At 32.9% G+C, this 27,490-nt stretch overlaps 2 protein-coding genes and 1 long non-coding RNA gene across 4 annotated transcripts; 1 reads left to right on the top strand and 2 right to left on the bottom strand.

Moving 5' to 3' along the window:
• The first annotated feature begins 648 nt into the window (after positions 1-648).
• LOC149426768 (larval cuticle protein LCP-17-like) lies at positions 649-8,063 on the top strand. Its single transcript, XM_089633151.1, has 4 exons — positions 649-759; positions 3,755-3,900; positions 4,885-5,046; positions 7,912-8,063. The coding sequence occupies exons 1-4, from the start codon at positions 748-750 to the stop codon at positions 7,922-7,924; spliced, it is 333 nt and encodes a 110-aa protein (XP_089489277.1). The 5' UTR covers positions 649-747; the 3' UTR covers positions 7,925-8,063.
• An 801-nt stretch (positions 8,064-8,864) lies between these two features.
• LOC149426767 (uncharacterized) lies at positions 8,865-13,955 on the bottom strand. 2 transcript variants are annotated; one of them, XR_016302394.1, is made up of 3 exons: positions 13,711-13,955; positions 12,475-12,719; positions 8,865-9,342 (listed from the first exon to the last, which is right to left on the bottom strand). It is a non-coding gene; the product is annotated as an uncharacterized LOC149426767 (long non-coding RNA). The 2 variants fall into 2 exon arrangements; XR_016302393.1 differs by having other exon boundaries at positions 12,475-12,704; positions 13,711-13,947.
• A 6,777-nt stretch (positions 13,956-20,732) lies between these two features.
• Positions 20,733-27,194, bottom strand: LOC149426766 (endocuticle structural glycoprotein SgAbd-2-like). The gene is made up of 4 exons (XM_089633127.1): positions 27,067-27,194; positions 25,949-26,121; positions 22,725-22,890; positions 20,733-20,953 (listed from the first exon to the last, which is right to left on the bottom strand). The coding sequence occupies exons 1-4, from the start codon at positions 27,076-27,078 to the stop codon at positions 20,852-20,854; spliced, it is 453 nt and encodes a 150-aa protein (XP_089489253.1). The 5' UTR covers positions 27,079-27,194; the 3' UTR covers positions 20,733-20,851.
• Between the last annotated feature and the right edge of the window lie 296 nt (positions 27,195-27,490).

Raw genomic sequence — 27,490 nt, 5'->3', positions numbered from 1 at the left:
CATCGGCCTCCGTGGTCGAGGGGTAAGACTCTCGACTAGCAAGCCGGAGGTCGCGGGTTCAAATCCTGGCGTGCGCAGGTAAATTTTACTTGATTAATGTATGTTATATCCCTTTTTACTAATTAAAAAATATATATTATATTTGCAGCACGTTCCATAATGGAAGATACTCTCAGTATCATACTGGTGTAAGACCACCATTCAGAATTGAAACGTTGCTTGAAATGACTTTGGTGGTGTTTAGTGACCAGATCTGAACAGCCAGGTACTTCCCCATCCTCCTCTTAACAACCTCCATCTCCTTTCCATTTCATTCGGCCTCACAATATACCCCAATTGGGGATGCCATAGTCATAACTGGCTGCACACCGTGCGATTTCACATAAAAAATACTCGTATAATATTTAACAGAGAGCTTTTCTTTAAAGAGCTTATCTAGCTAATAGTAAATCTCTGTATTGTACGCATAATATGTACATACATTGCATTTGCTCATTCACTATGAATATCAACAACAATCTTATATTGATGCGCGGAGGCCAAATTTTTTACGTCTTTTGTTCAGTTAGAAGCTCATTTACAGATGATTTGCAATTGGTTATTAATAACTTATTAAAATATTGTACAACCTGTTTGAGAATAAGTCATAAAAAAGACAAAACGTTTTGAGTTTGTATGGTATAAAAAGATCCAAAGTAGATAATTTAGTATCATTCAGTACAGACAAGTGAACAAGTCAGTATCATCATGAAATTCCTGGTAATAATCACTATTCAGTTATTCTCTCGCATGATATTGTAGTGTTTAAATATATTATACTATGTTAAACTATTTCGTGAAAACTAGAATAATCATACTTTTGTAAGAAACTTTGGACAAACCTCATGTTGTAAAAATGTAAGCTCGAGTGTACAAATATTGGTCTCTGAATCATAAAAATATATATAAAAAAATAATTTAACATTTTTTATCGAAGGGTGTATAAAGTAATGCATTTATTTTTATTTTTATCGAGTTTAATTTGTTGTACCCTATTTTATTAAAATTTTTGATTTATTCAATAATGCCTTCACAAGGGGAAACATCTGTCACTCGTAGTGATAATTGCACAGCAGAACGTATTTATAAATTGATTGATAAAATTATTTAATGTATGAAAAATTAAAAACAACGCATTTTGATTGGTGCAAAATCATTTGTCGTAATCTCATACAGGATTTATTATAAGTTATTTTATATTGCAAAAATTTTAATCGGAATATTTTATTTGAAATATATTCAACGGGTGATTTTCATAATTCCGTGTTGTCATTGGCGAGGATTATTGCAAACCATTACCATGGGATGGTTCTGAAATGTTCAATTTATTTGTAGTTTGTACTTAATTCAACTATTCAAATGGTAAATCGTGGTATTTACTATTGCTTATGTGCATTATCATCTGTATTGCACGGTATGTATCAACTGGTTTGAAGTTTTTTATTTATGGGAATTAAAGGAATGTGTAATTGAGTAATAAGTTATGTTGTAAATAGTAATGACAACCAAATTCTCGTACAATTTAATTTAATTTTTAATGAAATCTGATTTAATGTCAATCGATTTTTTTTAAATAGAAATTTAAGAATTATTTGAATAATCTTTATTTCAAATAAATAATATTTAAATACAAAAACCATTCACAATATTTCTAAATTATTATTATTATTTTTTTTTTTTATATAAATAAATCCCTACAACGAAGCACTGAATTACAACTTGTGAAAATTGAAGAATGTTAAAAAGGTGAAGTGTATAATAAATTAAACGTTTGAATACTTGGATTGCATTCACTACTGATGGTCAAACTAATTCGAACCATAAAAGTGATTTGTGACTACCTCTTTACCATTAAACTAGTACTTTAGTCGTTTAACTAGTTGTCATCACGTTTTTCTGGAGTTAAATGTGACAATCACGTTTTTCTGGCGTTACGTGTGACCATCACGTTTTTCTGGAGTGACATGTGACCATTATTTTTTTCTGGAGCTACATGTGACCATCACGTTTTTCTGGAGTTACATGTGACAGTCACGTTTTTCCGGCGTTACATGTAACCATCACATTTTCTGGCGTTACGTGTGACCATCACGTTTTTCTGGCGTCACATGTGACTATTACGTTTTTCACCCGGTTTAAATGTACCTAGTAATCGTGTAAATCCCACACTAGTATTAATATAACAACATTTAATTTCATAATTTCGAATTTCAATAATCGTGTGATTCAAAGCACAATTTTCTTAACATGTTGTTTTTCCACTGTCCATAATAATTGTTAATTATATTTGTCCATCCGATAATTATGCAGTTTATTTCGATAGAACTGCAATTTTATTGATGTAACCGTCACTCGTTACGTAGTTCTGGATGCTAATGATGAATTCACAATAATAAATTATGTAAAATAAAAATTACTTGGGATTATTATTAGGAAACTTTTATTTGACTAATTTGTGTTATTTCACAATTGATTCATATAAAAAATATATAGATCTACCTATATTTGCGGTACGTTCCAGAGTGGAAGATACTGCCAGTATAACTCTGGTGTAAGACCACCATTAAGAATTAAAACATTGCTTGAAATGGTTTTAGCCAGGTTTGGTGACAACTCTTCCCCAACCTTTCTTACTCTGCTACCTTCAGCCTCACACCATACCATAATTGGGGATGCCATAGTCTCACTAGCTCTAGACGGTTGGGTTGGGTTAGGTTAAGTTAGGTTAGTGAAGTGAAATAACGCAGAAGTAGTAGGGACTATTGTGCAGTATTAACACAGAAAAATACTTTCACAGACCTTGAAAATTAACTATGAAATTTGATTCATTGTTCGAATATACTACTTTAGAAATATACGCAATGTACTAAGTATAAATGATTTATATAAGGTATACTATGCTCTCTGTTAATCACGCATAGAATATGGGATTATTGGATGGGGATCTGCCTCAAACATCCACATGAAGCAGCTTATTAAAACTCAAAAAGCAATAATAAAAATAATCCTTAAAGTACCCATAAGAACTCCATCAAAAGACATTTTTAAAATTTTTAAAGTGTTCACTATAATAAAACTATACTCAAAAAATGCTCTAATCAAATTTACAGAAAAATATGAGTACCCTGCTGACCAACACAACTATATTACAAGGAAGAAATCCTCAAAACTATTGAACATCCCAAAATTAAATACGTCTTTTGGCCAGAAAAATCATCATTTCCATGCTACAAAACTATATAATGCCCTGCCAATTGAACTCAAAAACACAACGGAGACACAAAAATTTAAAAACAACATCAAATTATGGCTAAGTAAACATGAAGATGAGGAAATCAATAAAATTATGAACTGAACAAATGTGAAGACAATTTTTTAAATTTTTTTTGTAGAAATTAACAAGGAAATCACGATCTACACCTATACAAAAACCTACAGTCCGCCTCGGAACAGGAATACCTAGTGAGGAGGACTGCGAATAATATACTTAACTTTGTAATTATAATTGTCGTTAATAAAAAAAAAATAAAAAAAAAAAAATAAAAAAAATTCTACGAAACGATTAAATAAACTGAAAAGAGGCAGAAGACCTACAGGAGTAGAGGCATTTTGAGGGGGCGACCAAGAATCTCCTAGGTTTGAGGCACCGACGGTAATCATAATGAACAATAATGGTGTTCTAGGCTTCTCATCATGATGAATGTTGTAATTCCAGGTATTCTTCGTCCTCGTGGGAGCAGTTGTTGCCCTCTCTGATGCCGAGCATGTGCACCACCACCAGCGCAGGGGTGTAGAGGAGAAGACCGCCGCCATCACCAACCAGGAGCAGAATCTGGACCCTGAAGGCAACTTCCAATACGCGTAAGACATTAAAGCTAATTATAATAATAACCTAACATAACATTAACTCAATTAACTTAACCTCACCAAACCAATTATTTTTATGATTGATAACCGTTCATTTTTTCCCGATTACCATTCAATGCATATTTAAAAAAATACCCTCATCACAGTAAGGTGATATTGGCCCTGAGAGAATTTATTTCCTGTGTAGTCACTATCAAAATTCTATATAAATATGAACCAGAAACCTGTTACATTTTCCAAATTAATAAGTACTTTAGAAGTGTGAGTCCTGGCTTTATGAAAATAAACCAGATTTTAATGTCTTGAATTTCTCGATTAACCGTATTATTTCGATCTGCCTACCTTGTTTCGTTTATGAGCTCAAGAGATTTGAAATGTAAATTTTTATTTTTAAAAATAGACAAGAGTATATTTGGATCCATAGTTTTCTATCTCAATCTCAGCAAAACCTGGTAGTAAAGCCTGTCAAATGTAAGGCTGATGCAAAGCATAAACATTCAAATTGTTAGAACAGCTAATCAGGGAAAGGGGAACAAAACCAAGTTGTGAGAAGCGCGGGACCTTTTTGTGATTTGTTAATAAATGAATCTGAAAGTATACAGGCAACTCGTATTGTAATATCCTCAGTAATCGAAAATCAAATATGCTTACGAATTACTAGTCCTTTTTGAAATGGCGCGTAGATTGCTGCCTGCGTAAAAAAAACTACAAATCCCACATCGGGTAATCTAAAATTCGGGCTTGTTTCCGAAATTGAATATTTCTTTACACCATTTAGTTTTACAGATACTTTAACAAATGTGTCATAATTTACCCACCACGCTCATTTTTTTCGACTGATGTTGTAGTTTACCATAGTGCCAAAACTATGATCACGTGGTTTTCCTCCAGCTTGTAGAAATGACGAAATGAAGTGAAATAACACAGATCTTTAACTGTCAAGTTATTATTATTAAGATTCTTAATTTCTCCTTTCAGCTACAACACTGCCAACGGAATCTCAGCCCGCGCCCTAGGGACCCCCAAGGCTGTTGGAGTGGAGAAGCCCGTGGTCATTGAAGGAACTTACTCCTACACATCTCCCGACGGAAAGACCGTTAACGTCAAGTACACCGCCGATGAGAACGGATACCGCCCATCGTAAGTTACTAACATTTTTTTAATCTCGCATTTGTACTTTTGCTTGTAAGCTGACCAATTTTTTTCAAATTTGATTCGAAGTTAACAAGGTAAGTACTAGCGCAGACCCGTGAAAAATCATCTTATAATGGGGTTATTCGTAATTTTGTGAAAATTACGAATAACGTTAAAAATGAGCGGAAAACATAAAGTTAATTTTTTTATTATTTAATAATTATTGATTTAAAAAACGATCTAAAACCGCACATTCCTAAACGATTCCAACTGGCTACAATGCCATTGTGACATAGGAAACGTACAAAAATGAACTTTACGTCTTGGCAGTAAATCAAAAATTCCACATTTAACAAACGGTTTATAAAATGTATTCGTCAACGTAAAAATAAAATAAAAATGCGCCATTGTCGTAATTTTTTTCAAAAATAAAAAAAGGCGCAAAAATACAGATTTGTGAAGTGAAAAATATTTGCCTCCGGATCATTACCTTGTATATTATAATCTTATATATATATTTGTGTTTCAGACTAATAATTATTGCTTAGAATAGTTTGCATAAAATCGTATACTTGTAAATATAAGCTACTATAAAATGGATATTTCACCATTAAATGAAATATAATATATCTAGACGTAACCTAGTAGGAAATTTATTATTTGACAATGCCTTTCCTACAAAAATTAAGATGGTTGTTTTCTGGCGTAAAAAATAATCTGATATTATTAATACTCCAGCGTCTGGACGGTGTAGGCCCTCTGATTGGTCAAATTTAAATTGTCTGTTTCGGTTAAATTCCGCTAACTTGAAAATTAAGACACGATTTCATACTAAAATAGGATCGCCTCATAATAATACGAGATTTCTTCAAAAGCAACGTTTCTGCTCATATAATTTTTGGATAATATCGAAGAAAATATGTTTTAGAAAGTTCATAATCCATTGGATTAATTACATTACAATGAAAATTATCCACAGTTACGTGATTATGCTTGACGTTTATAAAAAAAATCACGCGTTTCTTCAATGGCCGATACGCACGGCTATAGATGGCCGACAGAGAGCACACCTCTGGCGGTTTAAAAACGAACCAAATGAATGGCGCGAATATTTAAATATGCAGCTCACAATATTTGACTACTTACGATTAACAAGCGTTTAATAAGAAGATTTCTTCTGAAAGCTTATCACTTTGTAATGGCATTTTTCATTATTATTTATATATTTTTTGTTTATTAATTATAACTGATTTTATATTGACATGTTTTCTAATTTCTAAAATTACAAAATTATTTATTTGCGTTGTTTTATATCTTAAGTGAAGTATTTTAAGACCTGATTTTTTTTTATCGAAAGTGTGATCATTATTCAAAAGATGATTTGCAAACTCAGATTCACTATTTCAAAGACCGTTTGAAGAGAATATGTTTAATTTTTTTATTTAGTATTTCAACTATCAATTTATTAGAATAACCGTTATTAAATGCTATTTGTCTTATGAAAATATTGTTTTATGGTTATATGCTATTTGTTTTTTTCAGGTCTTAAAATACTTCACTATAAATAATTTTGAAATTTTAGAAATGAGGAAACATGTTAATATAAAAGCAGATATAATTAACAAGAATTTTTTTATAAACTCTCTTTTAAATATTTTCCCACTCAACTGGTCTTTCCCGTCTAACGATATTGTAATTCCTAATTATTATAAACCCAGCCTACTGTTACCCCTCCCCCCTTCCTTCCACTTCTTCTTTCCCAATTGCAATCTATATTTAATTTTTGACTTCGGTGTATACACAATAAAATGTAAACATTATATTTATTCATTTATTGGACAATTTGCATAGCGCCGCTTTTGTGAGATATCACCTCAGGGGCGCTATGTTGTAATAATCTACCTTTATATATAAATTTTTACTCTCCTGATGATGTTGTATATATAATCTAACTTTAAACTTTATTAGATACAGTAACAGTTGTAGGTAAAGAATTACCACCAGTTGGAGTAAAATTAACACCTTTTAATTAAACCGACTGCTAATCTCATCGCACAATTCCCCTCCTTTTATTCATAAACACTGGTACAATTAATAAATATGTAATAATCTATTATTTAAGTCAACTTTGTTATAACTATCTTTAATGGTTACAAACTAAACGATATTGATTCAACTTATAGACATTGACGGTTGTAACACATATTTAAGCACTGCAAGTCTCCTATGAGCTAATTATATTAGGTACCTAAGATTACAGTTAATATCAGTTGTAGACATGTAGTCAATAATAGTGTTTCATTTGAAATAATCCATCACAAATACGTAAAATTTCATTTATTCAAACAACTGTCATTCTTATTATTCGTAAATTTAGCATGTTATTATTAATTAACTCCTTCCTGTTCCGCGTTTTAACAATATATATATACTCACCCTCTCTATGTGAATGTCCTAATATCTATCTATTAAATGTAACTGTTGTTAATATCACTTAAAATGGGCGAAACCCAACCAAGTGCCGCCCGCAGGGCCTAGCAGAAAAAAACCCGCGGAGCGGGTTTTTAACTGCTAGTAAGCAATAATTGTTGAACAAACTTTTAGTATTTATTGAATTATTTGGCGGTTAAAAATAAGCCGACGTAGCACAGTGGCTTAGTACACCTGATCGGCAATCGGCTGCGGTTTCAATTCTCGTCGGCGGCATTTATTTTTTTTCTGAAGTTTTTTTCAATTTATATTTATGTTTCAGGCAAATAAATATTGCTTATCGGTCATACTATTTTAATGTGATTATATATTTTAACAGTGTTGAATATAATCTATTATATTCATTTATGTTTTTACTAAAAACTTCTTTTCTTTTTCCAGTGTACAGCTGTAAGTGAATGTCAAGCCACTCTACAATACCATCAACACTTTCAGAAATGTATATATTTTTATGTTAATCTCAATTTGTACAAAATTTCTTTACTAAGATGAAAACTTATCATTTTTAATAAAATTATTTTGAAAGAAGAAAAGAGAGTTCAATATTAATTTTTACTCATCGAAAAAAATAAAAGATAACGTAAAATTTTTTTTAAAAATATGTGAATTATCCAAAAAAATATTAGGTTACACTAAAAAAAATATCTCAACCCTTTACTTATGGCAAGTCTAAAAATATTACATCTCAGTCACCCGTGACTTCGTTTCTTTCACAATTCGTCCATTGAGAATTCTACAGTCTGTATATATTTAAGTAGATTCTTGGAAAAGGTTGAAAATGTTTTGCCCCTCCCACGAAATTGCATTGACACATTACACTTTAACACTCCTTCCTTGAAATCGCAATGCCTAATAGTGAACATTCCTGGCGTTAAGATTATGCTGAATTTAAATAAATAAAGTTTAATCACTTTTCATCGATTATGTCTACCTTCATAATTGTTCTTATCATTGACAAAGCTCCCGAAATTTTTTAAGCATTTCTAAGCGAAATGTTATTTTTGTTGAAGTAGATAGGTAAGTATAATATAAATGTCAGCATGTTAATTATGGAATTATCCGTGATAGAGCCATCTGTTTATTTCATGATAAACTTAGAACATCTCACGCAGGTGTGGGTTTAGAATTTATTACAAAAAATAATCACGATTAATATTTTACAATACGACAAAGGGGTTGAGGTCTTTGATATTTTTTTTCTCTATGGCGTGTAAGTTTTTCAGAATTTTAATCGCACGTTTTTTAGCAGATATATCAAAATACATAATATTAAATTATAATTATTTTGAGATTCTAAATTATTTATACAAGTTTTACGAAATAAAAACATAATATTAAAAATATATATATATTTTATTATCAAAGGTATAGGAAATCAGTAATAAAATGTACGGAAACTCGTAGTACAACTGGGAAACACGTGAGTATAAATCGATGTCGTTTATGTGGAACACTTTTTATTAATGTGAGATTTCGTTTTCGAGTAAATTGTAGGTCAAGTTTGAAAAAATATCGCCTGGGGGTTAATATAAGCTGTGTGATGTTTTTTAGATTACGTTGAAGCGTAGAACCGGCATACAGACTTTTTAACCCTTTAGTTGCCGAAAACAACAGTAAAAATTCCCCAGTTTCCCGCTTGTACTACGAATTTCTGGACACCATGTATAGTATGATATGGGTGTGTCCGAAGATCAGGAATTGTAACAGGCATCATAGAGGTGGCGATGATCTCTCCAGTCTCTTGAATTCAACAGCTATTTTGTACCCCTGGATGGAGTGGGGGACAAGGGGAGTTATGGAAATGGCATCCTCCTGAAAAGATTAAATGTAATTTTGCTATGTAAAATTTCACTCTTCGTTCCATTCCTTTTGAATGTCTAAATATGAGACTGTTGAACTAAACATGTATTAATTTAAAAATTAATTTAAAATGATTTAGAAAATAAATTTTTGGGCAGTTTTTAAGTAAATATCTCAAAGCAAAATATAAAATTGAAAATTATATTCTTCTTCTTCAATGGCGCTACAGCCCATTTCGAGCCTTGGCCTCCTTTAACATGAGCCTCCACCGCCCTCTGTCCTCGGCCGTCGTCTTCCAATCTGCAACATGGAGTAGTCCTCTGGCATCTTTCCTGACATCGTCCTCCCATCTCAGCCTAGGTCTGCCCGCCTTTCGTTTGCCTCCCGGGTGTCCTGTTAGAACCTTCTTTGGTACACGTGTGCTTGGCATTCGGTGCACATGTCCGGCCCATCTTAGTCTTTGGAGCCGTAAATGAGTAGAGAGTCTGGGAGCTTGGTAGATGTCATATAGCTCCTTATTGTGGCGGATTCTCCATGCCTCTCCCTCTCGCACCGCTCCTAAGATTCTTCGAAGTACCTTTCTTTCGAAGGTGTCCAGCCGTTCCGCAGACTTTGCTGTCAGTGTTCCCGCCTCACATCCATAGGCCAAGACCGTTCTAATAATTGTTTTATACAGGGTTATTTTGGTTTTCCTATGGACGTTTCGGGATTTGAACACTGGCAGCAACGCGAAGTAAGTGTTGTTAGCGGCTGTGATGCGCTTTCTTACTTCTACTGGGTCTTCGTTGTCCTGCGTTATGATGAAGCCCAGGTAGGCAAACTCTTCGACCACTTCAAAGTTATAGGAGTTTTTAAGAAAATTATATTATTAATAGACATACTTCTAAATATCAATTTTTATACTTTACTTGAGTAAACACACAGACAAGAACAACGTTTATCTGGTTTATAGCTAATTTTAAGTGAATAAAAATAGCACAAATATAAATAAAGCATATTTTATTTATTTATTTATTTATTGACGCCCTATTGGGCTTTTAAGTACATAAAAATTACAAATTTCATTTTTAACAACAGTATAAAACAAACAATAGAAAATCGAAATAAAATATAATTATTTCTCATACATTATTTACATTTAAAAAATGGTGGACTAATTTGGCTTTAAATGTATTGAAGTTTAAATTAAATATATCAGCGACATCACTTAGTTCATTGCCCAACCTATGTATTCTTTCTAATACAGAATTCGTAGCGAAGTTATTGTTGTAGAATAAAATATTCCGTCTAGTATATTTTGGAGGTATATGTAAAGATAGCAAGTTTATAGTGTCAGGGCAGTCTAACCTTGAATGAACAATTTTATATAATAAAAGGAGATCAAATATTTTTCGCCTTTCAGATAATTTCGATAAGTTAAGTTTACTGCGTAAATTGACATAATTGATTTCAATAATAGGAATACCAATTTTGAAATTAATAAAACGTAAAAATGTATTTTGAATTTTTTCAATTTGTAAACAATAAGAGTTGAAATGAGGACACCAAATGGTTGCATTGTATTCAACCTGACTTCTAACCAGAGACGTGTATAGTAATTTTATAGTTTTTATGTTATTAAAGTATAAAAATATCAAACGAAAAATATGACAAATCCTATGTGCTTATGCGAACTATGTATTTGGTGGACAATATAGTAGGTATGTGTATTTACTAACTAGGTACGTATTTGGTGCACAGTGGTAGGAATGTGTGCTTTGTATCTGCGTGTTTCCACCAATACCAGATTACTACAAGTCGGGATTTGTTTGGCAGTGCAGATTTCTGGGACTAACTACTATGATATGTTCTCCTAATTGCTTTTAATACTAATGAAGGGTAATAATGTGGATTATTCAGTGGACATCTTCAATTTATCACTAAATAAATACAAAAGATTTAGTTGGGGAAGTTAAGATCAAATATTGAAAAATCTGTTTAATAGTAACATTATTGTATATGATCTTATAAACCATTCCTACGTAAAAGCCCCTAAAAGGCATTATAAAGTAAATAATATGGTAACTGAATGGAACTAAAGGATTTTTTACCAAAAATGTTAAACTTGCAAAAATACATGATACATGATGCCTACGTAGCTTCATGATTAGAACAGCTGACCGAAAATCAGAAGGCAACGACTTCAATTCCCGTCGGCGGCATTTGTTATATCTCGAGATTTTTTCTATTTGTATAGGTGTTTCGGGATAATAATTAAACCCTATAATAATTTGTTAAAATAAAATACTTTGATTGTAAAAATGGAGTAAAATGCGTGAGAGATTCATCGTTTTCCAGTGTTCCCAGCTCCAAGGACAGGTGAACACAACATTCCGATTCAATACTAAATTTGTCTGAATATTTTCAAAATGATTGTGACTTGGCCATCACTATGTCTTTTCAATTAATGAATTCACGCAATTGGTAAAGAACGCAAGTTACAAGAGCAAATTTACTGCTGAAATTATTTTGTTAACAGAGCGATGTCTGAGGACCGAGACTGATTCTTTGGGCCTGGGCATGAGTAAACACCCAGGAAGGCCCGCAAGTATAAATGTACTTCTAAGAAATATTAATTATAAAATCGGTCTACATATAAAAACCATAAATTACAACCATTTGATGAAACAAATAAAATTATTTAATTTAAAAAAAATATTTTTAATTTTTTTAAATTCTTTGCGGTATTATGGACAGCCCTGATTTAATTACCCGAATTGCATTCCAAATAGAAATACTCGATTAGGACAACAATACTAGAACCGATTAATTTAGATACTCGCACCTTACGTACTAATTAGATACTCGTAACCTCGTACTTGTACCTAGATTGCATGCAGTTAGCAACACTTTTTCAGAAATAGTAAATGTGTTCAACTATATGGAATTTAGTTACAAGAAGGCTGCAATAACATGCCTCATAAATAAATAGATATTTTATTATTATTTCGCATGTGTTATATTTTATAATTTTATTAACAAATTATACTGCCAATGTTCCACCAAATTATTATATTTATCACATGTTTGTGAGAGGCCGTCCATAAGCCAATGCGTACAATATAAATAAATAAATTTAAAAAATGGATGTTGATATATTATTACCTGTATTTGTAAAGCTCATAAAGTGGCTGGTCGGGGGTATTGACTTTGTTAGCACTGAGTTTGATGTTCCTCTCAATTCGTTGCCTGTTGGGATGATTGTGCTCGTGGTAGATCTGGCCTTCGGAAACTTCAACTAGGATGGTATTCCTTTCAAGCCGCCTCCTTGAGGGATTGGTGTGCTCATGGTAGATCTGGCCTACGCACACTGCAACCATGGCGGCGAAAATCAACTAGGAGAGGGAAAACTATTTCATTACTTAACAAAATATATCATAAAATGTTGATGACCCGTAAATGAACCATTTGACCTCTGGTTTTCTATGGAGTTTTTTAATCACCATCAAATTTTGCAAAAATTAGAAAAAGAAAAAAAAAACACTACTATTAGTGAAAATAAAAACTAAAAGTCACTAAATTACTTAGTCAATTGTACAATTACGTGCTATTTTTAAAGAATGTTAATAATTCGTACAGTAGCTAGCTTTTAAAAATGTGGCTTAAGTCTAAATTATTTTTTTTAGCTTTAAAAGAGGAATACAGGACAATGCCGTAAATAAAGTCAGAATCTTAACGACGTAAATGAAAAAGCCATGCATAAAAATATGCGTCGCGCGATCCAACGTATTGGACAGACCTGCATATCTTTTCCCTATCAAATCTTTAAAATAAAGTGGGAATCTTAACGACATAAGTAACGAAGTCGTGTAAAAAAATATTCGGTGAGCGGCCCGCCGCAGTTGACGGACCTATGGTCGACTTTGCCTAAGCAGGCCTAGAAAGCTGATCTTTCCGTGGGTTTTATTATAATTACTTATGATGAATGTCATACTATGTATACATAAAATATATATCGTGGTTACAAATTCGTCTGATTTAATTACAACATGAGTCCTGAACAAACCCCCGTTATTAGAGTCTTGTGACGCCTTAAAGCCTATTCAAAACAAAATACGAAAGTGTGTACGACGCACTTATCTACTACACATTGGCTAGGATGTTATTATTGCTCACTTAATGAGCATTTAAAAAAATATAATACCCTCAAAACAAATCATTTTCCCTTTATATTTTTATTTAGTTACTACTTCATTTAATCACACTTCCAGCATAAATCAAAGACAGCTAAAAATACCTAGATATTAAAACAATTGACTGATGAGGCGTTTTAAAAATGTGATTATTTTTATAATGCGTGTTGGTGTTTGAATATATTTTTAAGAGAAAAAAAGAACTCACCAATAATTTCATTTTCACTTGTACCTTGAAACTGTTTAAATGAAAACCTAAGTTGTTATGAAGCTTTCAGTTTTGTCCTCCACTATTTATAGGGATTGCCAGAATTTACAAATTATTTATCCTGTTAGAGGTGGCCTAACGAGATTAAATGCACTGTTTAATTTATTCAGCAAACTTAGCATCTGTCGTGCGAGAATATCTTGCTGCGAGTAGGTTTAGTTCAGTGTTACTGAGAATTAAATGAATACATGTTGTTGCACCGTTAAGAACAAAGTCCACAATAACTTGTTTTCTCCGAATTTTGATCATATCAAATAGTCCCAACTGCTGCCAACCATTTGGATCCAGTGAGACCATAGAATAAAGAAGATAACCAGAAATGCCTTACTCACGCGTTTGAATGTAAATAAATGTACCATTGTCTTGAAACTTTTGGTTTTAGACCATTTAGCATATCATACACTTACTTACCCCCAATTTTATATCGCCATCCCGTTTGAATATCTTAATCACGGTGAAACAAAGTTTTGTATGGAAATGTAGGCCCAAATTGGCCTTATATTTGGACCGCGAAACATGCCTACAAGGCACTTCTTGTGTTATTCTTTATTTTATGAGTGAGACTATAAACCAATTTAACCCCAAAATATTAGAAGTGGAAGGTGGGGAAGTATGTACCTAGCTATTCAGATATGGTTACCAAACATGACTAGTGCCATTTAGAGTAACGTTTCGATTCTCGATACAGGGCGATACTGAAATTATCTACTACTGTGGGTGTCACAGCTGTAAAGATACATGTTTTTTATAATGTAAATTCCGCACAAGAGTCACAACTGCTCCCAACTGTCAAGAGCCAGTGACACCCCCCATTGAGGTATGTTGTGAGGCTGAAAGTGAGGAGGGGAAGTAGACGGGGAAGATGAAGGCGGCAAACTACCCGGTTATTCGGATCTGGTCACAAAACACGGTTAAAGCCATTTCAATCAAGTCCGGATGGTGATCTTTCATCAGGGCGATACTGAGAGCATCTTCCACTCTGAAACGTACCGCAAATGTAGGTAGGTACTATACATTATTTTAAATGAATTAATTGTAAAACATCACAAATGAATTAATTAAAATTTTCTATGCACGCTGGGATTTGAACCCGCGACCTTCGGAATACTAGTCGAGAGTCTTACTTCTTCTTACTACGTACTTACGCAGGCCGTCAGATATTTATTTATTTTTTATTTATTTTTTATTTGTATTAATATGTCGATATTCAACGCTGATCATGGAATAGAATTTGAATGCGGATTTAGTAATGACCAATTATTATAATAATATCAAATACACTGTAATATTAATACGAGTATATTCAACTCCTGTAAAATATTGGCAATATCTATAACGCTGGCCGCTAGAGGCGCTACTGTAGCATACGGCTACCAGAATATATGGAAAATATCAGATAATGGATATTATTAATATTGTAGGGTATTTGATAATATGGACATTTATAAATAAAATGTTAGTCTGGCGTAAAAAGAGGCCAAAGTAAAACATTTTGCTCTCTTATAGTTCAATATTGTTAATATCTATACGAAATTTCTGGTAATAATTACACTATTTTCTGTTCCTCGTCATGTTAGTATAACCTTGAGGTGTTTTTGCACAAATCATCATTCATCACACATCATTGCAATATTATTATTATTATTAATATTAACATGAATAGACAAAAGAGTAATAATTAATACAAAAAAACTAATAAAACCTACCCACAATATATACATAGATTATGTCAAACGTTTATATTAATTCAAATTATTAAAAAATTGATTAAAAAATACGATATTTTTAATAATAATTTATAGTTAAACGTCTGATTTTTTTAATGCTTCAGATAGAGACATCTGTTCATTTGCTTAGAAACTTACAACAACTCGCGTAGGTGTGAGCTTAGAACTTGTTATAAATGTTCAAGAAGATCTTTATTTGATTAGGTAGTAGAAAACTACTTATCTTAAGATTAATTCAGTTAATTTATTTATTATATCCTTGTTTTTTTTTGCTGCAATGCTTTTGAATTCTTCAGATTATTAACAAAATATGTTATTTTGCGTCAAGTTGAGATTGTTTGGCTTACCGCTAAAACTTAAGGCTGAGGTTTATAACTAGGTACAAGAAAGGACTCCCAAGAGTTTTGCAAATTTTGTGGAGATACGTTTTCTTGCAACTGTGTCTAGTTTTGTTACAAAAGTGTCATCTTTTACCTAATTAATTAATTCTGTGATTCAACTTCGCAATACAACGCATAATCGCTTTTAATTTGCAAGTCTATAAGAGAAAGGGTATTCTTGCATTTCATTACTATGTTTATATGGCTAATTTAAAAACATCCTAGGAACTAACGTCACATTTGTCACATGATAAGCTTCCACACAGTATCCCCAAAGTTTTTTTTCCTTGATCTCCACAGAGAAGGCTTAATTTAAGGAAAATAATTTCCTTCGGGGCCCATGTCATATTTGAGGATGCTGTGTGGAAGGTCTTTTTGAGGAGAGGAGGGAGATAGACAGCGACCGCGGAAGTACTCTATGACGGGGGGGGGGGGGGCAAACTTTTTTAGTCACCCTCTTCCTTCAGTCTCCTCTCCAGTCAATCAACTAGTTATAAATAAGACAAAACGGAGATGACTAGGTCAAACAAATAACAGGTTCAGTGAATAAAACCTTTTTTTAATATTGATTTATTGCATTCATTGAACGATACCAAAAACGTTGCGTCTCTCAGCCGTCTTTGAAGCATGCACGTGCAGTAGGTATTGCTAGATAAGTAAGTTTTCTCTGCTTCATTGGTAGTCGGAGGAATGTTCCGATGCGTCGGAGGGCACTCTACGTAGACGTAGCTGGCACGGTGAGGAGCAAGACTACTAACTTTTCTACTTCATTAATCATTGGTCTTGAAACTTCAGGTAGATTAGCCAGTTCTCTTGCGTACTCTCGGACAGTCTTCACGTGAGGTATTGCTTTCTTAGCTATCTTCATTTGCAGTGCTGGTGAGTCAATATCAAAATCTGTTGCGTGAACGCCTAATTCGGCCTGGATGTCGCTTGCTGATAATTCCTTTGAACGGTTAAGTAGAACAGATTTGAGCTGGGCGAGGCGATTCATTCCAGGCTGTTCAAACCTTATTTCCAACTCGTTTTTAGACCAGTCTAACACTGATATAGACTTTCCCTAGGCGACAACTGCACAGCTGGAGCTCTGCCACTGAAGCGTTTTGGAGGGGCTCGAGCACGGGGCATAGTAGGCATAGTTTATTTTTATTTTTATTTTTATTTTTATTGAATATACAAACACATTACAATAATTTATAAATGTAGATATTTCGAGGCTGATTGCGAAAAAAATAGAATTTTTTAACGAAAACTGCCCAACTCAATTGAGAAATTATTTCTCGTGTTTGAGTTGGGGAGTGTTGAGAGTCATTATGGTTTATAGGTTGTAAAAATTCACTAGTTGATGAAGCTAAAAATTAACAAATAGTTATAAAACTAGATGATAAATTTGATAACACAATATAATTAAGAAAATAAAAAATTTAATTACAAACTAAAAAATATAACTTCAATAATATAATAGTTATTATACTTAGAAAAAATAAGATATAAAAATAAAAATGTACTTATTAGGTACGAAATAATAGAAGGTAGGTACAGTACTAGTTGTAAATTTTTCAAAGACCGAGCTGGCAATCTTGTATGAAATGGTTACTTAATAAAATGCAACAACAATAAACGCATATTAGGAAGAGCATAATATAACTTTGGAGGATATGTAAAAAAAATATATGTAGTTTTTTTTTTTTTAAATATTAAATCTTGTTTTTTTTTTATTTTTTATTAATCATTAATGAATTTTCCTAAATTCATAACGTGAATTTAGGAAAATTTAATCAATAAAAATTACAAATGAGTTCATATAAACAATTATTTGAAAAATGTATCCAATGAAATTAAAACTTGTGATTACCGTTGGGTTTATATAAAAGTTTTTTGATTTGTGATTTGAAAGTTTTGTAATTTTTTTCAGTTTTAATTTTATCCGGAAGGGCATTAAACAATTTTATACCTTGATAAGTATAATGATGTTGACCAGCACTAGTTTTACATTTAGGAATTTATAAGTTACCACGTGATCTAGATCGGTTACTTATTTTTGTAGAAATTGTTGAATTGAAATGGTCTTTATGAATTTGTAACAGTGCATTCTTTTTAAAAAATTTGTTTAAGCTAAGAACCCTAAACGAGTCAAACAGCTGCGTGGTTGGAAATATCGATGGTTTTCTTAGGATGACTTTCAAAATTAACCTCTGAACCTTTTCTACAGGTGAAAGGTTAGTTTTGAAAGTCCCTCCCCAACCGATTATACCATATTGTAATATGGATTGTGCAAGAGAAAAATATATTTTTAATCATACTGGATGATAGGATTGTTCTTAATCTAATAAATATATATATTAGTTTTCTTACTCTAATTATAGTATTTTTAATTTGCTCGCTCCATTTTAATTGACTGTCAACTATAACACCCAGATACTTAATCCTATTTTTTCCCGTTATGGGTGAACATTTCACATGATTACATTCTTTTTTATTTTCACACTCTGCAGAGTGGATTTTAATTAGAACATTATTTTCGACGTTTTTTTCTTTCAATGAGAATGGGATAAAATATGTTTTCTCAGTGTTTAGTGACAGGCAATTTTGGTCAAACCATATTTTTAGAGTGTTTATGTTGGAATTTGCTATCCTCGTTGTTTCCTCCCATGTTTTTCCCTTTGTTATCAGTACAGTGTCGTCTGCATACGATATGATATCTCCAACTATTGGGAGTGTGAACATATTATTTACATAAATAGTAAAAAGGATTGGACCGATGACAGTTCCTTGCGGAATGCCAAAAGAGGTGGTTTCAGGTTCACTTAAGGTATTATTTATTTTAACGTATTGGAGTCTCTCATTTAAATAACTTTGGAACCATGATAGCGCTATTCCATCTATTCCAATTTGCTTTAGTTTTTCTATTAGTTTGGAATGTGATATGCTATCGTTGAGTTGTCGAGTTGTAGTCGTTGAGTTGTTTAGTGAGTTCCATATTAGCCTTTTCCGTATCTGTCCATATGCGATTGAAATCGTGTTCACCCATCGAGTTGTACACATTACGCAATGACCGCGCAGATTTTGCGCCCCGGTAGCAGTATAATCAACACTCTGCAAGGCCTCTCTGGGCCAGCTGCTCCGCCGGCTCACAAGCAGGGTGGTAAATTCGCCCATTTCCCTGGATAGCCGCCAAGTGTCGCCTTGCGCTCATCACTAATATTACATGACTTGTCGTCGTCTAGCATTACCACAAGGGTCTCCTGAACAGATAATCTTTACCAGCACAGATAATCCTTCTTTACCCAGGTAGTAAAATTGGGGGGGGGGCGCGGCCCCCCCTAATTTGATTTTAGGGGGGCATTTGGCCCCCTCTGCCCCCCACTTCCGCGGTCGCTGGAGATAGAGGATATACAATATAAATACAGGCCGGAAAATCGTTTTACAGTTGTTGAACTCTAGTCTACTCTCTTTCTAGTCGTAGAAACGACTCGTTCTCATGTATTAAATTTCAACCGTGTACATAATATGTTGGGAGCGTAATATGTGTTTCCCGACTATGCACCGGAACCGAAAGGATCAAAGAAGGGGTGAAATCAATGTTCTCAGGGCCTCCTGTGTGGAGTTAATATACAAAAATCTGTCTCACTCTTTTATGGGACAATGCACGCAAACGTAAAAAATATATCAAATCCATCAAAAGCTATGAATTTTATGGTATTGTTTCTTGAGTTAAAAAATACCAATAAAGTCCGCCCGAGAGACTTAAGTTGCCATGACAGTTTCATATAATTTCAATTTTGACTTGACCAACCTAGCAGTTATAAGGCTGCTTTACTTTAGCTTAGTGCGTAGCATTATCGAGAGTGGTTCTCAGGTATGGGGGCCAGAGGACACTATCTATGTACTAATTGTTGAGAAGATACAACATATTTTTTTACGATACCTCTAATGAGAGAGTTTGGTTTTTATCCATGGCTGTTTCCAACAGCATTTATTTCGGGAATGCTAGGTATATGCAACCTTAATTCCAGAAGGGATGTTTTATTACTCCTGATGGCGTATAAGCTTCTAAACGGTTTAGTCTCAATACCAGACACTCTGACTAATAAGATTCTATGTCCCGGATAATTTTGCGCGAGGCCACCAACATAGGCTGTTGATTCTTCCTAGATGCAGAACCAACTTACCAATGGTGATGGCCTTGGGAAGAATCACTAGGTTAATAGCTGATAACTGCCTTGCAGGAAATGTGGATGGTTTCCACATGTCCTACAACGTATTTAAACGTGAAATATTATTATTCAAGACTTAACATTGTAAACCTACATTTAAACCTTTTTTTGTCCCACTTGTAAATGTATTTACGGTTCCATGATAACTCAACACAGTGATTATTCATCACACATTTAAAAAGTGATATAAAGTCATTTAAAACGATTTTTTTAACCTAACCTAACCTAACCTACTTAACCCAGTTAAAAAAGTTTTTGTTTTATCACTTTCCATGACTTTATATAACTTTTTAAAAATTTTATGAATTATCATTTTGATGATTTATCCGGTCACCGTATTGACTGTTTTTCCAAATAAATGAATAAATTCGACGCGTTCTTATGTGCGCACCTCCATATACCGTAAAGCCCGCAACTGCTGCAATTGCTGCAAACATTCTCGGGTTTCGAATAACCCGACAATATCCAAATTCCTCCTACTACCATTACTGTAAGGGAGAAAAGTTGCTTGTGCAATGATTGGGGACTTAGCTAGCAGAGGATTATGATCGAGAACTCTATGTTTCGGACCACACAGGCACTAAATTGAAATATCTTCATTATGCATTCATCAAAAAAACGAAAATAATACACCAAGATTTTGTTGATTCTAGATTTAATTCAAAAGATAATGATACAATTATATTATATGTTCAGGATGTATAATATTGATGTGTAATGAACTGGGAGTGCCCGGAGGTCAGAACTTGAAGACGATTTAGAAGAACTTCCTCTGGGGCTGTGCAGCCTTCAGCCTGTTGTATTCAATGGACCTCAGGATTGCCAGTGGCACTGGAGGAGGGGTGGGGATGGCGTCACCCTGAAAAAACAATCACAAATTTAAAAATAAAAAAATAATGGAGATAATACAGATTGTCGTTCAACTAATGGTTTGTGCTAAACTTGTTTAAATGCATCTTGTGACAGAACCACGACGTACCATTATATAGCGTACCAATTTGTTTGGATTCAAAATATCACCCGATTGCAAATTGTTGCAAAAGGACACCTAAGATTGTGAAAATATTTATCAAAAATATTTCTGTATTTTGCCGAATGCACAATATATATTTTTTTTCGCTAGTTTTTACTGTCAGCGGGCGTTCAAATTACTTTTTTAAGAACAAATAATACAGATGAAGATAAGTCAACTTGAAAACTTTTTTTTGCTCTTATTTACCTATTATTTCATGATTATATTTTACGGAAAACAATTATTTTGATGGAAATTTGAGTTTATCATGTCACCTCAGCACACACGTATTTGATTTTTTTTTTCTAATCTTAAAAGTCATGTCCATGAACCCATTCGCATTTTTTTAAAGTAAATTAATGATTCCAAAAGCAATAATTCCAATAATTTATGAATATGAATGTAAATATAGTATGTAAATATGTATATTATCTGACTCTACAAAAAGTGTAATAAAGGCATTAAAAAAATGCAATGTTACTCTGCCAATTTGACGTGGGAATTATTAGTCATTTCTATTGTACTGGTTTTTTATTGCGACTGTTATTATTGTAGGTACTTGTGTTGAGCAAATCCGAAGCGGAAAAAAACATAACAAGGATCGATGATAGCTATTAAGCATAATGACAGTGTTTCGTATTTCGGATAATTTAGGCACATTTTACAGATTGCAGTGTTTATGGATTGATTGCTAGTTCGGGATGAACCACGATGGGATTCTTATTATATAGATATAATATAACAGGGTTATGAGTGTTATGACTATTCGAAATTTTTTTGGCAGTGCTTGAATCTATTTCAGAAACTGCGCGAGGAAGATATAACGCAATCTAAGCGACAGTAAGATAAAACAAAAACGTGACGGAATGGTTAACATTTCTACACTGTTTATTAAATTGAGGTTGCAGGTAAATTTCCCGTAAGACCCTTATATATATTTGTGTTTAACTTGCTCTTTGGTAATCCTTTTGATGGTCTTTACTATGATGACTTTAAGAATGTTATAAATAAATCAACCCGTAGAAAATAATGTTTTTTACTACATATAATAATATCTATTTTCAAATGTCTTTTCAGTTTTTTTCTTTGGTTTGACTGAGAATTGAACCATCCTATTCAGAAACTGGAGTAGACAACCCTGACAACCTCGCCAAATGCCGATCGGGTAGGATTGATATTTTTATTTTTATTAACTGCTGTAATATCATCTGATTTCAGAGAAATGCGTGCATGTCTGCGTGTGTCTACGCGATTGACAGAATGTATTGTCATCGACAAAGAGTTCATCTGCCGAGATCGATCGATATTTTGTTTTCAGTCATTGCAGAAAATTAAAGAGATATTCAAATAGATGTATTTAAAAATGGATGAGTTTAATAAAATATATTATACTGCTGTCAATTAATTAGTTATACGAAATCGATCGAGAGCATGATTTTACCCAAAGTGCAACGTCACTGGAAAAATCCTTGATAGAGAAGAAAGGTCTTTGTACATTACCATAATCTTAATTAACACGATTACGACAGTAATATTAAAATAAGGTATGTTAATGAAGGCTGGTATGGAGATTCACACCATTATAATCGTATAAAATGACATGTTGCAGCGATCTTACCACTGGGCGGTATCCGTTCTCATCGGCGACGTATCCAATGGACACAACCTGTCCCTCGGGTGAAGTCCAGGAGAACCTTCCCTGGACGGTCTCAGCGATCTCATTGCCTCCGATGGGGCGAGGGTATCCGCTCTGCTCGGCGGCGATTCCGTTGTCAGTCTGGTAGCTGCACAAATAAATAAATATACGTTGACATCAGGAAGTCGTTGATATTGTAATCTTGTTTACCGTGAAATAAGTAGCACTATTAATGATGCACGGTGTCAGAAATTCAGGTTGTAGGCAGTGGCGGCTCGTGACTTTTGGGTTACTAGAGTGTTAATATTACAAAAAATGGCTTAATTGATGTTGTTGTAGCTGAAAATGATTTTTTATTTTTTTTTGAAAAATTGATTTTTTGTATGAAGATTTTCAGGAATTCCGTGCGGCGCACGGCTATACTGAAATTTCCTGAAAATCTTCATAGAAAAAATCGATTTTCTAAAAAAAAAATAAAAATCGTTTTCAGCTATAACAACATCAGAAATGCCATTTTTTATAATATTAGCACTCTAGTACACCCAAAAGTCACGAGCCGCCATGAATGTCGAATGTACACGGGTGAAAAATGAGTACTGTTTTGTTTTAAGTTCTCTGAAAGATTTTTTCGAGTTCTGTTATTCTTTCAGTTCTGTCAAGCAATTAGCCTAAAATGATGTGATAACAGAACTGGAATAGGACTTTCACAGAAACCGAAAATTAACATTGATATTTGATGAATTGTCCAAATTCACAACCAGTCCTTAATAATGTGACTGCATGATAATTTACAAAAAAAATATTAGTCATTCAGAATATATCTGAACACGTGTTTCGCAGGTTACCTTGTCCAATTAAATATAATGGACGAGATACGAAAATATTATTATTTTTCAAAACTCGTGTTCTGACTTCCTCATAACATATTCGTGCTTTAGTGATAGTTTGTTATGAAATTTGTGAATGCATTCGTTATAGACCTTCAGTCCCGTTTTCATCAGGAAAACGGATAATTTTACCAGAGTTTTTATAAATTAACAGTATTTTATATCAGTAAGTTTTCTCCGTGTACGTAATAATTTGGGTGAGCAAACTAAGTCACCTCAATTTATCGTATATGATAGTGAATTGATAATCTGTCTACTCGTTTGCTTAGCAAAATTTACGAAAGATAATCTTGATGATGATTCTTTACAATTGATGTTAAAGTTGTCAATAGAATTCATAAAAATAAAGTAAATACATAACAACGGAAAAAATAAGAATGAACGGCAACAGGTTACAAACATTAGTATCATTATTCACAAATAAATTGATATATAAGGTTATTTAACCATCAAACCTCTTGGCTTGTTCATTTAATAGAATTCCTGAAGATCGAGTTCCATTTAAAATTACAGTTCTGGAGTGCTATTCTAGTGGGGGAAGACGTGAAGTGGGCCGCCCCAGATAGTTAACAAAAACAACTCCAGACTTCGAAGTGACATAGGACTGGGACACCTAGAGGCGTTGCGTCGATTCGGTGGGTCCTCGAATAGGACAAGGCGAAGATGATGTATGTATGTGTAAAATGATATCATTATTTTTTTAAAACAAATAAATTTGAAAGAGAAAAAGTCGTTTTTATTTGGAATTTCTTATCCGCATGTTTTCAATATTATGGTACCTACCTGCCCGAAGAAAGAATGAAAAAATAAGTGTCGTTAAAATTAGATTTCTTTGGACAAATTTTGTAGTTCTTTATTTGAAATAAAATTGGAATATAATTAAATAGGTATGTATTTAAGTACCCACTTACAAATATTATGATTTAAGTAGAAATTTTGGTTTTATTTTGTACATGATTAAATTAGAAACATATTCTTTTGGACGCGAGATCTACTGTTAATATAACTACTAGTTTATATTGCATACATGGTACATGTTACAACTAAAAATAACGAAAGATCAATTCAAACATTTGTAGACATGGACATGTACGGCAGCTAATTGCCTGTAAAAGCGGCTAGACGTATTGTTTTTACATCCCGGATTTGCGGAAGCCACAATGAAGATTTATTATTGATTATAATTAACAGAATAACATGCTTGTTTTCACATACATCAGACTATCTGCATTAGTTATAATAACACAAAATTACATTATGCATGCGATGATTCAATACGCATTTTGGCTAGTATCTTTGACATTTGCAAACAATAAATCTTATTTTCTAGCAAGTTGCAAATAGTATCATATTATCTCTTAACGAGGACAATATTAGCATGTGTCACAAAGTCGATATGTTCAAATCTATATTAGAGAAATTTATGTGATTTATGCGAATAGGTCATTAAAATATTGAACGAGTCATCAACGTTTTTAGACAAAGGAAATGTCATTGTTAACCACATCTTTATGTTAATACGTACCATAATTCTTGATTTAGTTTTAAATTTTTTAGTGAAAATAACTACATCGTAACTATAAAAATAGAAACTAGAAGGATGTGAAATATACTACCTACTTTTAGAAAGGATAAAAAAGTTCATCATAGATTGTTCATTGAGCTTAATAATAGTATGGAAAGTAGGTATATACAAATTCGATTCCAATACATGACCGCGGTCACGTGTATCACATTTTAGTAATATACATTTTTTTAATAACTTTTGAAGGTCTATCTTGATTCTATCAATGTAATATATTTTCATTGACGAAGAAAATAATGCTAATTAATCTAAATGCCGTAAAAAGAAATAGGTCCCAATGGCCGAGTTGGTTAAGATGTTGTCCCGGTAAGACGTATATCATGGGTACGATTCCTATTTGAGACCGTTATGTTTTTTTCTACGTCTTGTTCTATTTCATGTTTCATTAAGATTTGTTAGTATTATCTTTTTCTTCAATGATATGAAGTGTTTTGTTTTCAAATTAACCGAAACGGTAATAACCTGGAACTAAAATTCAATAAAGGTGTTAATGCTAGTTTCGTTTCAATTGATAAGTTTCTTTTGGCCATTCTAGAATCAAGGTGAACTTGAGATATTAAACCAACGATCCACGAATGATAAAATCAATTGCAAGATGTAATTGTCTTATGAAAAAGGTGTGATTCAAGAATTTATTGTTTAGACAATTTATGGGTAAATCAATATCTACCTAACTCGGTAAGTCAAGTGAAGTTGGCAGTTAAATCACAAATCACTGGTAAAAGGTAACTTACTCGTATTGGTAAGTGCCATCGGGGGAGAGGTCGAAGTTGCTCTTGATGATATTGGCATTCCTCTCAAGTCCCTGCTTGTAGTAGCGCTGTTGGTTGTTCTCGGGGTAGTTGTTATAGGCGTTCCTGTTGAAGTTCTGGCCTACGCACACTGCCACCAGGGCTGCGAAAAACACCTATGGGAAGAAATACAATCATTGATGTTCTTAAATGCAGGTTTGTAGAAGGTTGCGGCTTTGCTTAGTTGACAATTTGACAGGGGATCGAATTATTCACCCATTTCTTCCAAAAAGATTATTTTTTTAAACACTATCGATTGAATGAACAAAATCTGAATAAAGTAACCTTACTTCAGCAAGAGTTATCTTCAATCTTGTCGAACACAAGAAGTAAAAATATGAAAAAAAAATCCGGTGATTAAAAAAATATCGGATATCAAAAGTATGGAAATTTATTTAACTTTACTGTTTTCTAACCACTTCTCTAAAATACCATAAATTTAAGCCAAGTATTTTTGTTTTGTTATTGAAAGAAGGTACCTAATAAAAAAAACTTTTGTTTTATTCATTGTTATCAAGATAATTTTGCCTAACTCCATTTTAATTTGAAGTTTTTATTTAACATATTCAAATTATAAGAAAACAGTTTATTTATAAACATTTTTTGCTGTGTAGGTATTATTACGCGGGAAAGCTGTTTTGCCTTCAGAAGGCGAAATAGCTGTCATGCGTACTACTTATTAAACAACAGAACTTGTTTACAAATAAACTTTACTGTTTCTTATAAATTGAAAATTATTTTATGAATGAAAAAATTGTAAGTAAACAACATTTTCAAGAAAAAAAACAGCTTGTTTTTCTTTAAATATTGTTACCAAATAACCGGATGATAAGTAAACATTAAAACTATTCAAATACTAGCAAAGGTCTTATCTGTGTATTTATTGCAATTTTGTGGATATTTTAATTCACTCAAAAATAATGTATTTTTTATATTAATGACTCTGTTGCACATAACAAATAAACCACATTTTGATAATCAAAAAAGCTCGTGGAGATTAGAATTATATATTTTTAGCTTGTTGCTGTATGAGTTGATTTTTAGAGCTATCGAGAACTCACCAAGAATTTCATTTTCACTTAAACTTTGGAACCGTTGCGTTGAAATGAAAATCTAAATCGTTATGAAGCTTAGAGATTCGCCCTCCACTATTTATACTGAACGCCAAAAACCACTGAATCTTGAAAAGTATCCGGTTGGCAGCTGCCGAACAGACTCAAACGCCTCCGGGTATTTACATTTTTTAGTACTTGTTTAACTCGGATAGGCTTTGTCTTTGAGTAAGCTCTGCTATATATTGTTGTAGGTTTATAGAAAGAGGTTTAAGTTCAAAATTGTTGAAAATAATATCAGAACTCCTGGTATGTTTTCATTTGTGGCAAAATTTAAAACTCACGTAGTATTTTTAGAGTTGTACGGAGATGATATTTGTGTTTTTCTTCTTCGATATGATTGAAAAAAAGGTAACACAATACTGAATATAAT

This window comes from Hesperophylax consimilis, chromosome 1 (genome assembly GCF_061612785.1).
Source record: "Hesperophylax consimilis isolate HC1 chromosome 1, BYU_Hcon_1.0, whole genome shotgun sequence".
In the NCBI taxonomy this organism is placed as follows: domain Eukaryota; kingdom Metazoa; phylum Arthropoda; class Insecta; order Trichoptera; family Limnephilidae; genus Hesperophylax; species Hesperophylax consimilis.
This window is presented reverse-complemented; position numbering and strand designations above follow the sequence as displayed.